The sequence below is a fragment of the Neomonachus schauinslandi genome, chromosome 8, assembly GCF_002201575.2.
Source record: "Neomonachus schauinslandi chromosome 8, ASM220157v2, whole genome shotgun sequence".
In the NCBI taxonomy this organism is placed as follows: Eukaryota; Metazoa; Chordata; class Mammalia; order Carnivora; family Phocidae; genus Neomonachus; species Neomonachus schauinslandi.
This window is the reverse complement of record NC_058410.1, coordinates 136,679,359-136,696,733: the sequence shown is the minus strand read 5'-3', so window position 1 is coordinate 136,696,733 and position 17,375 is coordinate 136,679,359. Positions and strand designations below refer to the sequence as shown.

The following is a 17,375-nucleotide window of genomic DNA, read 5'->3' as shown; positions in this document are numbered from 1 at the left end:
AGAGACCAGATTACCAGAAAAGGAAAAAATACTGAAGGGGTATCAGATATTAGCAGTCCTAAACTAAACCAAAGAAGAACAACTGATGGACACCAGGTGGAAACCAAACTGCTGTCTGTGAACAAGGGCTTCCTCCCCTCACTCTTGACTCCACCCCAATGAGCTGAGAGGAGTCAGAAGACGGGGGCGGGGGGGGGGGTTGTAATAAAAAGGGTTTTAAAAATTTTGCATTAACCCTATACAGGTACAGGTTAAAAAAAAGTACACTTTTTATTACTATTATTGTGAATTCAATTCTAACTCCTGGCTCTTGGCCTCAGAAACAGAGTTTTTAGGTAGATAAACAAAATGCACAATTATCCCAAAAGTTTTTTTTTTTTTTAAGATTTTATTTATTTATTTATTTATTTGAGAGAGAGCATGAGAGGGGGGAGGGTCAGAGGGAGAAGCAGACTCCCCGCCGATGCAGGACTCGATCCCGGAACTCCAGGATCATGACCTGAGCCGAAGGCAGTCGCTTAACCAACTGAGCCACCCAGGCGCCCCATCCCAAAAGTTTAAGGTTTAGTTTCTTCCTCCTTCAAATTTCTATTCCAAAGTTGGAAGAAAATGAACTCATGCATATTCAACTAATTTCTCCTGCATCAGCAGTGATGAAAGCTTCATGTAGATCTGAGATGGGGCTAAGTTCGGGAATCTAGAAAAAGAGAAACCAGGGGCCGGTGTAAATCATTCCCAGTGGTGCCCCCTGCACTTTGACATGAACATGATTTAGCAGTGATTAAATGTAATGGACTTACATCAGAGACAGACAAATTCACAAACTTCAACCAGAATTTACTTATGAAAATTAAAACTGATTACTGGAGTAAAGCTCCATGACTGATCTAAGACTGCTTGTTCATATAAATTATGCAAGGCAGGAAATGCTATTTAAAGCTATTTCTACTTCTGTATCCTGACAATTATTGAGAAATAGAAACATTCTGAGAAAATAAAACTGCCATGAGACCTAAGGGCCATGTCTGACCCCAGTGATTGCCTTCAGTTTTCAAAAACTGATCTCAAGACCCTTGGTTTCCCCAACTGAAACTATCAGCATTAGGTATGCAGAGTTTGCTTTTTATTGTTGTAAATTCTCTTAACTAACACGAGTGGGTTTTCCTCCACCGTGAAACTGTGCCAAAAAAGATAGCCCATGATTTCTTATTGTGGGAAACATGATACATCCAAGCTAATTATCAGCTAAAATAAAACAAACTGTTTTAACTTTTATGACCCACTGCATTTTTAATTATGCCAAAGTTAATTTGCTTTCTGATATCTCAAAGAACAAAGGTCTTCTGTAAATAGTTAAAATGCAATTAAACTATACTGATCAGAATTAACATCTGCCATAGTAAATAAACTCCAATAGATGTGGCCATGAGGCGAGGGGATGCTGTCAAGATTGCTGAGGAGAAGCACAGAATTTCAAACCTGGAAACGTCTGAGTTTATCTAGTCTAACGCTGGTATGTTAAAACCCACAGAAGTTAGGAGTTTGCTTTACTTATGGTTAGTGAGTATATGCTGGGACTGGGCTGTTTTTTCTCCTAGAATACCATTCTCTATGTAAAAACATAATCATGTTATTAAATAGATTTCCATTTCCACTATCAGCACAGGAACCTTTTCTCTTTAAAGCAGCCACTTTGGGGGTGCCTGGGTGGCTCAGTTGGTTAAGCGACTGCTTTCGGCTCAGGTCATGATCCTGGAGTCCCGGGATCGAGTCCCGCATCGGGCTCCCTGCTCGGCAGGGAGTCTGCTTCTCCCTCTGACCCTCCCCCCTCTCATGTGCTCTCTCTCATTCTGTCTCAAATAAATAAATAAAATCTTTAAAAAAAATAAAAATAAAAAAAATAAAGCAGCCACTTTGAATGTTCCAGGTCAGCAAGTCATGATCTCCTTGGAGGTAGTCAGAGAAGGTGGATTTATGCTTTGAGTAACAGCATGAAGGAACCGGATATGGCCGGTGGTATAAGGAATTCGCTTTCTTACCATGGTGCCATACAACACTTTAGAATCTAGGACAATAAGGGTAGAAACATGCTGAAAAAGATACGGATTAAGACGAAAAGGGAACAAAAGTGGTATTACTGTGTTATACACTCAGTCGAGGTATGATCTGGATTCTAGAAGATGCCTTCTTCATTTAGTTTAGAAAACTGGGATAAAGATAAGATGCAGTAGTGGTAGTGATGAATAACAAAAACAACAACACAATAATGACAGTAATTTATTGAGTGCACACAGTGACAGACACACAATATTAACTCACTCTTTACAACAGCCCTAGCATAAGCCTTCCATTATTATCCCCCTTTTATAGATGAGGAAATGAAGTGCACACAGGGAGAGGCAAACACTTCACACTGTGCCTCTCATTTGGGTCCCCTTTAGAAATGCCACCCTACTCATGATAAATGTCTTTTCTTGCAGATATGTTCATTTTTTAGCTGAAATGTCTAAAGGGTACTGTTTTAGATTTTTAGAACTGACCCACAAGAAAGAGTTGATGGTGAAGGAGAGGAAGTAGGAAGCTGAGGAGAAAGTGTTAGCGCCCAGAAGCACAGAACAGCTTTGTAAGCAAACCCTAGACTTAGTCACACATTTACCGCAAAACACCAGAAAAGCAGGCTCAAAAAGAGAACAGGCAAAAGCTCACACACTCACTCACTCACACACACACACACACACACACACACACACACACTAAGAATGTGCTTGTGATCACAAACTATGAAAAGGAAGATACCTAATGAGAGGTGGGGAGGTGTTAAAAAATCAAACCAAACTGACAGTAAGGTCGTTAAAGTATCCCACAGCCCTAAAAAGAAAAACACCAAAAGAAACCAAATAAGCACACATGGAGCTCTGGTGAGATAAAACCTTCAATGATCGGACACAAAAGAGGGGCAGGGAGCATTTCCCCAAGGACAGATAAAGGCACGAGAAGAAACTCAAAGAGCCATATCATAAATGTTGAGACTCACAGTGGAAGGAGGCTGGGACAAATGCTGAGAACAGACGGCTTTCAGGGAAAGATGAAGCCGCGGCTTACAGCAGAGTCTAGAAATGCACCTGGCATACAATAGATACCCAGTCCACAAAAAAGTAGATACTGAAGACGTGAGCGAATGCAGTAGGATTAACAGATAACAGGAAAATAACTCCCTATTTTACTTCACTTCTTTTCCAAGGAGAACACTATGACACTTGAACCATTTGTAGGAGTTTCCAGCTGCTATATGATAATACAAATATCCGGGGTGCCTGGGTGGCTCAGTTGGTTAAGCGACTGCCTTCGGCTCAGGTCATGATCCTGGAGTCCCGGGATCGAGTCCCGCATCGGGCTCCCTGCTCGGCAGGGAATCTGCTTCTCCCTCTACCCTCCTCCCTCTCATGCTCTCTGTCTCTCATTCTCTCTCTCTCAAATAAATAAATCTTTAAAAAAAAATAATAATACAAATATCCAAGAACAGACATGTTAACCTACCAAGACATGGAAGCAGTTTGCAACTATAATAAGTAAAACAAGGTCACAAAAAAATAGGAAAAGTGCTTAAGGAGTAGAGATGGAAAATCTTGACCCAATTTTCAAAAAAAAAATAACCAAAAAAACCCAAACTGTTTTGAAAAAGTAGATTCTGGGCAAGCAGATTCAAGAGACAAGCAAAATTCTAACATTAATCATCAGGCATCATGTGCTTTGAGAACCAGCAGAAAGCACAGCAGCGATCACTAACACATGCCAAACTTAGTATTCTCTTTTCTTTGTTAATATTGGAAGCCTGACACAGAAAAGGAAAGCCACAAACAGGGCAGTAGCCAACGGAAAGTCACAGATGGAAGGAGAGTGGATTCATAGAATAACCAATCGATGCCAAATGCCGTTTCTCCACTTTATGTAAACAGTGATGATTTAGGCTCATTCCTATTCGAAATATTTTTCCCCATGAAGACTTAGATGAAAACAAAGCTATAAAAGGCAAGCTAACCATATACGTAACATAAAGCAGAGGACAATTAAAACACGGATGACAACTAAAAACTGAGAACTTGGTAGGCAATAAGAATTGGGCAAAACTAATGAAAATTTTTGGAATTCGGATACAGGGCTGCCACTGATCTGATTCTACATTTTTCCAGAGCCAGGACAATCTCTACTCTAGCTGAGAGTCCCACCGGTGAGTTTTACTTTCCACCAGTTAAGTCATTTAGCTCATTCACAACATTAGTATTTAAAGCATTCCAAGATTCCATTCTAAACAGTTCCACATAAAATACTCTCATGGCAGGGACGCCTGGGTGGCTCAGTCAGTTAAGCATCTGCCTTCGGCTCAGGTCATGATCTTGGGGTCCTGGGATCCCTGGATCGAGCCCCACATCAGGCTCCCTGCTCAATGGGGAGGCTGCTTATCTCTCTCTCTGGGCCCCTCCCTCCCTGGTTGTGCTCTCTCATTTTCTCTCTTAAATAAGTAAAATCTTAAAAACAAACAAACAAACAAAGAAAAAAAACCTTTCATGGAATAGACCTGAAAGTCACCCAGCTAATAAGTCTTGAGTTTGAGGTAGGATGTCTACCGAGTAAAAATGAGGTATACAATTTAGATAAAGACTATGCCAATCAAGTAAATTCCATTATGTAACACTGTATTAATTTAAATTTACTCTTACTTGGCATGCCTATTTTCTTTTTTTTTTTAACACTTAAAAATGTATACTTTAATAAGCATATAAATAATTAAGTAAGCTTGTGGAGAAGCTGACCAAGACACATATATTAGGAAATACAGTTGTCCATCTAAATTTTCTAGATTTTTTTTTTTTTTTTTGCAGAGTATTTATTCAAGTTGTTTACTATATAATTTTGCTTGTGCCATTTTGGAAGCCCTTTATTGTAAAGACTACTTTTTTGTCTGATGACAAATGGCAGCCACACTGTAAGTGATTATTCTGGACCTCCATGCTGAATAAATTCAATTTCTTTATGAGATACAAGTTTCCTTCTGTATTTCTGAGGTAATGTTTTTATTATATCTGCAGTGTCTGGTGGACCCTGATGCATCAGCAAATCTGGGGATTTACTTCTCTTAGAATGCTGTGAAATTGAAGAGTGAGACGGTAGTCCTGCTGATTTCAAAACTTGTGGTATCATTAGGTTTAGGATTGTCTCTTCTGTCACAGAACCTTATTTTTTTTTTTTAAAGATTTTTTATTTATTTATTTGACACAGAGAGAGAGAGAGTGAGAGAGGGAGCACAAGCACAAGGAGCGGCAGGCAGGCAGGGGCAGAGGGAGAAGCAGGCTCCCCATGGAGCAAGGAGCCCAATGCGGGGCTTGATCCCAGGACCCTGGGATCATGACCTGAGCCGAAGGCAGCCGTTTAACCAACTGAGCCACCCAGGCGCTCCTGTCACAGAACCTTATGAATGGAGTATGTGGCTTGACTACCTGAATGACCCTGCTGGCAGACACCATCTTGCTGCCCATCATGATCCCAGGATGGGGCAGCAGCTTCCGGGGCGCTCGCTAGGCGCAGAGATAACAGGAGTCCTGGGCAGCTGGGGGCGGGCCCCCTGGCATGCCTATTTTCTAATAATAATTCTTTATTATGGATGATAATGAAGAAGTACATGAATTGATACTGAAGAATTACAAATTGCCTTCCAGAATCACCTCAGATCAAAATGTCTCTGGACCTTGGTTTCCTTTCTTATAAAATGAAGGAGTTGAACCAAATGGTCACCAGACTTAACATACTTCCAAATGTAACGTACTCCCATACTTTACAATAGTAAAAATGTCTTATTGGCAGTTCCTCGAACCCTAAACATAGAATTACCATTTGACCCAGCAACTCCACTCCTAGGTATATACCCAAAAGAACTGAAAGCAAGGACTCAAAAAAATACTTGTACCCCAATGTTCACTGCAGCATTATTCACAACAGGCAAAAGGTAGAAACAACCCAAGTATCCTTCAACAGATGAATGGTTAAACAAAATGTGGCATATACATACAATGGAATATTATTCTTAGCCATAAAAAGAAATGAAGTCCTGGGGCGCCTGGGTGGCTCAGTTGGTTAAGCGACTGCCTTCGGCTCAGGTCATGATCCTGGAGTCCCGGGATCGAGTCCCGCATCGGGCTCCCTGCTCGGCGAGGAGCATGCTTCTCCCTCTAACCCTCCTCCCTCTCATGTACTCTCTCTCTTATTCTCACTCTCTCAAATAAATAAATAAATCTTTAAAAAAAAAGAAATGAAGTCCTGATACATGCCACAACATGGATGAACCTTCAAGACATTATACCAAGTGAAATAAGCCAGACACAAAAGGAAAATATTGTATGATTCCACTTACATGAAATATCTACACTAGGCAAATTTATAGACAGTAAGCAGAGTACAAGTTACCAGGGGCTGGGGAAAAAAGGGGAAATGGGAAGTTATTATTTAATTATAGTTTCTGCTTGGGGTGATAAATAGATGGGAGTGATGGTTGCACAACAGGCCACTGAATTGTACACCTAAAATGGGTGAAATGGTAAGTTTTATGTTTTTGATAGATGTTACCCTAATAAAAAAATATGGAATTATTCATATAGATGTAGAAGCTTAGACACAGTCTGTGTGATGCTAGGCAGGTCTCAACCTCTGCAATTGTCACTTTCTTTATCTATAAAATAGGGATAATAAAATCCATTATCAATTCATGGGATCTGTAGTGGGACATGGGTATCTGTGAGGAAAAAAATAAATTCTATGTGAGTCAAACTGTTTGATCAATTTATAATGCATCAAAGCAAAGGTACGCAAGACCACCTATGAAAGACTCATACATGAGAGAGAAATGTTCCTCTTTCCCCCATCTTACCTCTTAGACTTTACTAATCCAGATTTAAAAGTTAGCAATCAGAAAATTGTATGTTCATGCTAGATGAGAGTTTATTTTATATACGCAATGAGACAATGCGTTTTAGCGGAACAATTTTCTCCTATTTCTTAGATATAGAAAAGCAGACCATTTAGGGGCACCTGGGGGGCTCAGTCAGTTAAGCATCCGACTCTTGGTTTCAGCTCAGGTTGTGACCTCAGAGTCCTGGGATGGAGCCCTGCATCAGGCTCTGCGCTCAGCAGGGAGTCTGCTTCCTCTTGCCCTCTCCCTCTGCCCCTCCTCCCGCTTGTGCATGTACACTTTCTCTCTAAAATAAATTTAAAAATCTTAAAAAAAAAAAAAAAAAAGAAAGAAAGAAAAACAGACCATTTAGTTCAAGAATGTACAGAGTGTGACAGGAGGGAAATGGCTCCTTAAAAAAGATCTTGGTAAAGGATCAAAAAATAAATAAATCTGACAGATAAATAGGCAGTACAAAAAGAAAAGCTATATAGGGCGCCTGGGTGGCTCAGTTGGTTAAGCGACTGCCTTCGGCTCAGGTCATGATCCTGGAGTCCCGGGATCGAGTCCCGCATCGGGCTTCCTACTCAGCAGGGAGTCTGCTTCTCCCTCTGACCCTCCCCCCTCTCGTGCTCTCTCTTTCTCATTCTCTCTCTCAAATAAATAAATAAAATCTCTAAAAAAAAAAAAAAAGAAAGAAAGAAAAGCTATATAAATTACCCCAAGGCCAAAGTCAGAAAGAAAATGAGCCTGATAGATTGTAAATCGTATTAGAATGACACACACACAGCCATCAGGGTGATTACAGGTGCGGTATCAAAAGAACAAATGGTGAATATTACAAGCAGCAGTAAAAATGTTTGGGTCGATGAAGGTTTTGAAGTGATCTTCAAGAGTGGGAAAGCCGGTGGTAAAACCCATTTGAAGGAACATACTGTTTTGTAAAACTATCCAACTTTTGAAGAACTTCTCTCACATGAGCCAAATCAAAAATATACAACAGCCAACATAAGGAAGCTTCTATTTCCTGCTAGTCTGCATTTTTTCTGCCTGTGGCTGACAAAGCTGAAATGTTACGTTGCAATTACAGTTTTTCCCCTTTCGGAGTGCCCTTGTGGCTTTGTTGACAGCCCACAGCCTCCTTAGCCTTCTATGGAGGTGAGTGTGAAGATGACACATAGAAAGCCACAACTCACCGTGGGGACAGAAAGAAGAGGGCATACGTACCTCGTTCAAATTTTAACCGCTGGTAAAGCTGAAACTGATCCACAGGCACCAGGCAGGCAATCTGAAACCAGAGATATTAACAAGATGAGGTCTCTGTCCTCACTGGGGCCCAGAGTTCCGGCCTCCTAGAACCTCTCCTTGTCTGGCTTACTTTTTATCAGTGGTTTGAGAATTTCTTTTTCTCTCCACAGTTCCCATGGTAAGACAAGCAGCAATTCCTACAGCAGCCCCAGTCCTCCGCCACGGCTAGGAGTCGCAACTCAAGGCACCCACGACAGGACTCCTTGGTCAAATTCCATTCTTACCCTCAGCAGCTGCTAGGACCAGACAACCAAACTTTTGGACTTCCCCAATTAGTTATGTATATATATGCAAGATGCTTCTTTATCACTCCACATTCATTTAGGAAATGTTTAAAAGATTATGGTTCTAGCTTTAGAACCTTAAAAACTAAGGTCAGGTAGATCGTGCCTCAGGAATTATGAAAACCTCATTAGTTTCCTCAGGAATAGAACCTTCTAAGCAACATGAAAATCATTTCTTCAGACAAAAAAAAAAATCACTTCAGGGGGCCCTTGGTTGTCCCTCATTGCCATCCATGTCTTGGTAGAAAAGAAATGCTAAAGATATTTCTTGTGGCTCAATTCCTATTTCCATTGCAGATGGCGATATGAACCAAAGGTTTACAAGTAAATGACAGTGATTCAGACCTAACCAAATGACATTTCAGATTAATCCTTTTAAATTGCATTTCAAAGTCAGATGCAGGAAAAGCTAACTGCTCTTAAACTGGCATTCTAAAAATAATAGTTCCATTGACGTCAACTATATTGATGTTGCTGAAAAGATTTATAACTGAGAAGACCCAAGGATTTGATATTAGGCTTCAAAACATTTAGCAAGTTGATACAGGACACAGGCGTAGGCTTGGCAATTCTGACTCGAAAGCATTACATATCCTTTGGTATAAAATATATCTAGACGGAAGTTCCTGCAACTAATGAAAGGAAGTCTGCTTTAAGAAAACAAGAGTAAAAAAATGAGGCAGTTAAAAATTGTACTTAACAAATATAGTACATTTTAAAAGCTTTTCAAAATCGAATCCTCCTCCTCACAAAAAAAATTCAATTTATTTTGCAAATGAATTAAACGAAGTTAGCTAAAATGTATGAAGGACTGCAAAACAGGCAAGTTCAGTCTTCTCCATTCCAAGTACAGTAAAACATAAATTTAATTTAATTATAACATTTTTCTCCAGCTGGGAGGAAAAGGTTGCATTTTCATCTGGCACTTTAAATAACGCTCCTGAGCAATCACTGTAAAAAAATTATGGTTAATTTTATATGATGTGTGTTGTACCGTATTTTTTTAAAAAGTGTGGTTAGACTTTTATTACACTGAAAGCCAGTTTTGTTTCATCTGTTATAATACTGCCTGGACATCTTTCTGAAAAGACAAAGGTGTCTCAAAAAAATTCTGAGTTGGAGACAGAAGACACAGGTAACCAAAGGGATGGGAGGCACTGAGGAATCTGAATTCAACTCCTGACTTAGTCACTGCTTCATTGTGGTAGAGGACAAATAATCTAATACTACTTCAACTTTTGGGCCAAGGTGACTTGGAGATGATGTTATCTTTTGCCCAAGAGATCTCAGTGAGAGTCTGTATATCTATTTTTAACCACCGCCCCCAAAAAAGGCCTTTGATTCTATGGGACAGTCCTGTACTCTACTTGTCCCTGTCTAAAACAGTTTCTGGACTGATGAAGAACTTCTTCAAACCCCTCAAAGTCAACTCCTAAAAATTCTGATTTTTTTTTCAATGACATGCAATATATGTATCAGCTCTGTCAAATACAATTGATGGAAGACGAAGCAAACAGGAGATAAAGTACTTTAGACACAGATGAAATGCTAATGAGAAAGGTGACACAAATTAATGCAGTAAAAAGTCAACAACAGTAGAGATGGATGTTTAATTTTAAATTAGAAAGATAAATTTCATCAGAGGACACATCACTGCCAACAGGGAAGTCAGAGGTCTCTAACTTTTTTGGTCTCTTATTCTACTTTAAATCTCCTATTTATTATTTTTTACAGATCAAAGATTTTTATGGAATTAAAGACTTAATAAGGTAAATCAATTTTTTTCTATTGAAATTTGTGGTAAAAAAATTCTCTCTGTCAAATAATAAATAAAATCTTTTTAAAAAAAAAGGGCGCCTGGGTGGCTCAGTCGTTAAGCATCTGCCTTCGGCTCAGGTCGTGATCCCAGAGTCCTGGGATCGAGCCCCACATCGGGCTCCCTGCACCGCGGGGAAGCCTGCTTCTCCCTCTCCTACTCCCCCTGCTTGTGTTCCCTCTCTCACTATGTCTCTCTCTGTCAAATAATAAATAAAATCTTTTAAAAAAAAAAAAAGAAAAGAAATTTGTGGTGGAAAAAAAAAGTTAGTTCCATCACCACCATTCTCTTCCCAGACCCCACCACTTAGATTTGTACCTTCTCAATATTCTGGTTGACAATGCACCAAGGGTAAAGCAGTGGCCAGAAACTTGGGGAGACAGATGAGGAAAGGGGGCAGAGAAGGAGCTTAAATTACTCAGAAGGCAATAAAGACACATAAGGTGGTTGTTTTTTTTTTTAAATCTATTCCTTGGGAAAAAAAGAATCGACTCCTTGACCTTACCATTTGTTGGCTTTTACAGATTAGACTAGTTCTCTGAAATGTTTCTGTTATACCCATGGCTTTAGAGAAAGCTGGACCTTGTAAAAAAGACAATCCAAAGTATTAAATTCCCAGTTCCACTGCCATTTGGAGCTAAGTCACTATTGTTCAAGGTCTTTTACAATTATAAACCTGAAATAAATGTGTTAGGATGATTACTGAAGGCTCAATTAGATCACAGGTTAAAGGGCTACTGCTTTAAAAAACAAAACAAAACCCGAAACAATCACAAAGACTCTCAAGCTGATTGCAAAACTGGAACTCCAACAAAAGACATTATAAAGAGGTGTCTTGCGATATATAACTATTCTCTCCCTGCCAACAAAGAAATTCCAAATTGTTCAAAATCATATCAGAACATTCCTTTTTAGCTTTTTTATTTTAAAATAATTTTAGACTGACAAAGAATTGTGAAACTTGGGTAGAGTTCTTAAATCCCATTCTCCCCAACTTCTCCCCAACTTACCTTACATAACCATAGGTAAGAATAATAAAATTTACACTGATAAAAAACAAACTATCTGCGAGCCTTATTCCAAGCTCAAAAATTGTCCTACTTATGTCTTTTTTTTTTTTTTTTTCCAGTCCAAGATTCAATTCAGGATACCTCCTTGCATTTAGTTGCCGAGTCTCCTTAGCCTTCTCCAATCTGTGGCAATTCCTCAGTTTGTCTTTGCCTTTCATGACCTTGACCTTTCATGACTTTGAAGAGTACAGGCTAGTTATGTGCTACAGTGTTCTCCGATTTGGGTTTGTCTGATGCTTTCTCATGATTAGGTTGAGGCTGTGCAGTTTTGGTAAGAATATCACAGAAGTGATGTTGAGCCATCCAGGAAGTACATGAGGACACCCATCTCATTACTGGGATTGTTGACTTTTTAACTTGGTTACGGTGGTGTCTACCAAATTTCTCCACCCTTTGTAATCAGCAAGTATCTTGTTCTTGTAGGTATACATTTTGAGATTCTGCAAATATCCTGTTTCTCATCATAACTTTGCTCCACTAATTGTTGTATCTATTGATAATTCTTGCCTACAATAGTCATTACTGTGATATTTGCTTAATGATGATTTTCTATTTCCATCATTCATTCTGTATTTGTTTATTAGAATTCTACTGTAAGAAAGAGCTGTCCCGGATGCCTGGGTGGCTCAGTCAGTTAAGCATCTACCTTCAGCTCAGGTCACGATCCCAGGGTCCTTGGATCCAGTCCTGCATTGGGCTTCCTGCTTAGCGGGGCGTCTGCTTCTCCCTCTGCCCCTCCCCACCGGCTCGTGATCTCTCTCTCACTCTCAAATAAATAAATAAAATCTTTAAAAAAAAAAAAAAAGCTGTCCCTTCTCCCTCATTTATTTATTATTCATTTATTTATTCAGGTCGGTATGGACTACTGATATTTATTGTATTCAGTGGGTTCTAATCCACTAATGACCAGCTCCACATTCAAGCTGTAAAAACAAAAATTTCCAAGTATCTTCTCAAGAGCCCACTTCCATCAGATCTAAGAAATTCTTATCTTGATTTAAAGTGATTTTTTATTGCTATTTCTCTTTTGAAATTTATGTTAATCTGCCTGTTAAACAAAATTTCTCTCTCCTCCAATCCAAGCATGAAAGACCACTTTTTCTCATCATCATTCTAGAAATTCTTTCCAAAAAGAAAGAAAATTTAAATCAAAGAGAAAATAAACTCAGTTTAATTTTAACAGAATAAAAGCAGTAACATCAGAACAAGAAGAACAAATAGCTACTAATTGCCCATAATTGCACTCTGTTTTGTTTTGTTTTTCCTGGTAAAAATGAACCTGAGGATACTTATTAAATACTCAGTTCCTACTTTACTGGAAGTGTGGTTTTCCATTCCACTCCAACCATGGCACAAGATAACCAGGGCACTCAGAATATACATACACACGGGGTGCTGTAACTGTTATACATGATGGTTAACTGGATACATCTAACATTCACAATTGAGAAGAATAGGGAAAGTGAGGTATACCTTTGTTTACTACATTAACTATGATCCTAACATCTAAGCAAGCATCACCACCTACATTGACACTAGCCGTACAAAAACTAAAGGAAATGGGTGTGGGGGGAGGGGAGAGCCTGTTTGCCAGAGAAGCATTTATGCTGAAAGTGATGTGTTCCCATAATACTAACAATTGGCCAATATCTTATATATAAAATACAATATGTATATAAAAGATTTTTTTTAAAGATTTTATTTATTTGAGAGAGAAAGTGAGAGACAGAGCATGAGCGGAGCGGGAGGGGCAGAGGGAGAAGCAGACTCCCCATTGAGCAGGGAGCCTGATGTGGGGCTGGATCCCAAGACCCTGAGATCATGACCTGAGCTGAAGGTAGATGCTTAACCAACTGAGCCACCCAGGTGCCCCCATATAAAAGATTATAATATATATTAGGAAAATGAAATGGTTAAAACATTGAGATTAGGGATTGGCTTCATGCAAGTACCACTCATCAAGGTCTGGAAAGCCAGGACAGAAGAGAAAAAGAAGAAAGAAAAGCCTAGTCTTCACTTGAGTTTGGCCCTTTAAACCATACTAATGCTACAGTTGCTTTAAAACATTAAAGAGACCAAAGAATACAAGAGATCAGTATATTTGAAGATGGAATTGACCACGAGGAGATCATTAGAGCATGTCAAAGCTTTGGCAATGTTTGAGGTGCTATGACTTGCAAAAATACTGGCAAGAGAAATAGTCCTAGCTGTATGGATAAGTGTCTTATCACACTGATACAAAAACTACCCGGGTTTCCGGTCTCAACCCAGAAAATAAGAACTGCGCTTCCTACCCTCCTCCCATTCATCACTTGAGTGTACTAACCAAGCTCACGTCTCCTTCTGTCCATGCCAGATACTGAAACCTGCTGGAAAAAACAAGACGGCAACACTGTCTGAGAGCCTGAAGGCAGGGCCACCTGGGAAGTGAAAAAGATGGAGGGAGCTGGAATGCCAGGCGGGAATTGTTCCCACCGCTCCCTGAAGAGGGCCGCTTTTGCTGTTGCTTTTTCCCCTGTTCTCCAGAGGCTTCAGGATGCCCTCCCACATCCTCCTCTGCCTTTCTCCCGTGGCTCCTCCATGGGTTAAAGGGATTTGTCCGTGTGCCCACCCATGTGATGCGTTCAACCCACTGCTGCTTACCCTTCTTATAGTTGCCTTTAGGTGAAGAAGAAGCTTAGAAACAGAAACATTATTCTCCACTTAGATGCAGTGTTTTTTTTTTTAAGATTTTATTTATTTATTTGACAGAGACAGAGACAGCGAGAGAGGGAACACAAGCAGGGGGAGTGGGAGAGGGAGAAGCAGGCTCCCCGCCGAGCAGGGAGCCCGATGCGGGGCTCGATCCCAGGACCCTGGGATCATGACCTGAGCCGAAGGCAGACGCTTAACAACTGAGCCACCCAGGCGCCCCTCTTAGATGCAGTTTTAAAGCAAAGCTTTAAATCCATTCCAAAGCAAAATTCAACTGGAACCCTAAAAATATCTATCAACGCTGTCAGGGGCAGATTCCTTTATCCTTCGCCACCCCAAGGTTCGACTCTTGTCCCGCTAACACGCTTCGCAGCCAAAGGTTATTACAGACATACTTGGTCCCTTCCCATTCAGATCCTTAACCCACAGCAACAGGAACCTAGCTGCTTGGCTGGGCATCCTTATCTTCCCTCTCCCCCACCCCACACTGTGATGCTGGGAAGAAAGAGTGTGACAAGAGGACACAGCAAGTGGGGGCTGTGCTGAGGGATCATATGCGGGGAGCACGTGGCTCACTAGAACTCCGGCAGTCTTGCCCAGAGCCACCCTGATAAACATGCGACATGAGTAAAATCTGTATTTATTTTGCAAATGTAGCTTCAAATTCCTTAGTACTCCACGCCCCCCTTCCTCTCTCCTAGTCCTCCACAGTGCCCCACAGCCTAAGCCCCCTCCTATAGAAATTCTGGAGCCCCCATTCTTGGCACGAGCAGCTGCCCCCATCCTTGCTCTGGGGCATGGGGGGGGGGCGGCTCTAGCAGGAAGATGCAGGCTGGTCACTTCAATGCCCCAGGACTTGGAAGGAGACTTGGTTGTTGAGAAGCTGTTCCCTGCCTTCCACTGCCAACTGGCAGAGGGAAGAAGTTGAATTTCTCAGGCCATGTAATGGTAGGTATGCGCTCACCGCTCAAATTTTACTGGGCCGCGACAAATGGCTCAGGCTCCGCCAGCGGGGGACGGCTCGTGACTTCCCTAACACGGTAAGGGAACAGCTCCAGTAGTCATCACCTTTTTAACAGGGCTATGAACTCCCAGGGCCTTGCCTGAAGTAATGGTGCCAGAACAGTCTGCCTCCCACCTCTCGTAATTCCATAGTTGACAAGATTCCCGGATCAGGTACATGAGAAAAGCCCACCACCAGCTGAAACTACCAGATGATGCAGGGAGGGCAAGTTTTACTTTTCCAGGGGCCCCCAGCCTCCCACCAGCTTGCGTGACATGGAAGCGAAGGTGCCTTTTCTACTGTTTTCCTCCAGAAGCAAACAGTACTTGGATTGGGCATTAAATGCTTTGCTAATGGAGCTATTGCTGATGAATAAAAGTTCAGGGGCAGAGCCACCGCTGAGCTCATTTGGAAGCAGTAAGAAGGCAAGCAGGACCCACAGTGAGCAGGGGCAGATGCAAGGAACATGGGCAACCACATGGGCTAGATCTACATTGGAAAGCATTTGGAGCAAAGAGCTTAAATGCCTGGGGTCCTCTGAAAATGAAAAAATGTCCTACCTACATGCATTTTATAAGACAGTGAATGATGAAGAACCATGTATTTTAACATAAACAGCAGCTGCACCAAGGGAACTTGAGTCTTAACCAGAACTATTTTTAACATGCAAAGTATATTTATGTGTTACCTGTATAATTAAACATTTTTTAAAAGTCAGAAGAAATAGTCGTAGAGACAGAATCCAGTCAAGCATAAGGCGGATAAGCCCCATTATGATACACTCAATCATATCTGGATTAAGAGCTACCTATTATAGGGGTGCCTGGATGGCTCAGTCAGTTAAGCATCTGGCTCTTTTCTTTTTTTTTTTTAAAGATTTTATTTATTTATTTGAGACAGAGAGAATGAGAGAGAGAGCACATGAGAGGGGGGAGGGTCAGAGGGAGAAGCAGGCTCCCCGCCGAGCAGGGAGCCCGATGCGGGACTCGATTCAGGGACTCCAGGATCATGACCTGAGCCGAAGGCAGTCGCTCAACCAACTGAGCCACCCAGGCGCCCAAGCATCCGGCTCTTGATCTCAGCTCAGGTCTTGATCTCAGGGTCAAGAGTTCGAGCCCCACACTGGGCTACACACACACACACACACACACACACACAGACACACACACACACAAAGGGGGGTGGCGCCTGAGTGGCTCAGTCGGTATCTGCCCATGGCTCAGGTCGTGATCCCTGGGTGCTGGGATCGAACCCCACGTTGTGCTCCCTGCTCAGCGGGAAGCCTGCTTCTCCCTCTCCCTCTGCCACTCCCCCTGCTTTGCTTTGCCTGTCACCACAGGATGACATTGTGGGATTGTTTGGTTTCCATACAGCCTAAAAGTTAAACTGTTTTTAGAGTCAAACCGGGTACATGGAAGGAGTACCAGGAAAGTGGGATAAGAATGTATGATGGGAAAAGGGTAAGAAACAAGACGGAGCGGAGAACTGCAGGCGAATATGAAAAGAAAATTCTATACTAAGAAAATCAGAAAAGTTAAATTCTGTTCCAGAGAGCTGCGAGACAGACTCTCCTCACCCACTTGTCTGAACACAGTAGCTCTAACATTTGATACCCGAATTGTCAACGGCTAGTGGTTACCATTCCTTTAAAAGTCTACAACAACGCCGTGCCATTGAACTTTCTGCAATGTTGGAGATGTCATATTCGGTGCTGTCTAATCTGGCAGCCATGAGCCACATGTGGCTACGGGGCACTCAGGACATGATTAGGACAACTAAAGGAATGAATTTTTAATTTTATTTCATCTTAATTGTTTTAAGATTTTATTTATTCATTTGACAGAGAGAGAGAGAGCGCACAAGCAAAGAAGTGGGAGGCAGAGGGAAAGGGAGAAGCAGACTCCCCGATGAGCAGGGAGCCTGATGCAGGGCTCAATCCCAGGATCCTGGGATCATGACTGAGCCAAAGGCAGACGCTTAACCAACTGAGCCACCCAGGCGCCCCTAATCTTAATTAATTTAAATGTAAGTAATATATGGAACAAGCGACTACTGGATTGGACAGCACAAGGTCTAGGATACAGGCCTGTGGTTAATCGCACTTGTCATCAGGTTAATGTCACTCTGCTAGATCAGAAGCTCCATGAGGATAGCACTGGGCCGACCTTACTCACCTCTCTATCCTGACCTGGAACAGGGCTTGGCACACTCTGCACACTTAATAAACACTGCTGACTGATCAGAATACAACAGAAGCAAA

At 41.4% G+C, this 17,375-nt stretch overlaps 1 protein-coding gene and 1 pseudogene across 1 annotated transcript in view; both read right to left on the bottom strand.

The window, feature by feature from the left end:
• RNF144B (ring finger protein 144B) overlaps window positions 1–17,375 on the bottom strand; it is a 79,720-nt gene that overhangs the window by 22,702 nt on the left and 39,643 nt on the right. Inside the window, exon 4 of the mRNA XM_021697145.1 lies at window positions 8,168–8,228. Within this exon, the coding sequence (XP_021552820.1) occupies window positions 8,168–8,228 (61 nt within the window). The remainder of the gene's footprint in view (window positions 1–8,167; window positions 8,229–17,375) is intronic.
• LOC110586841 lies at window positions 4,950–5,537 on the bottom strand (annotated as a pseudogene).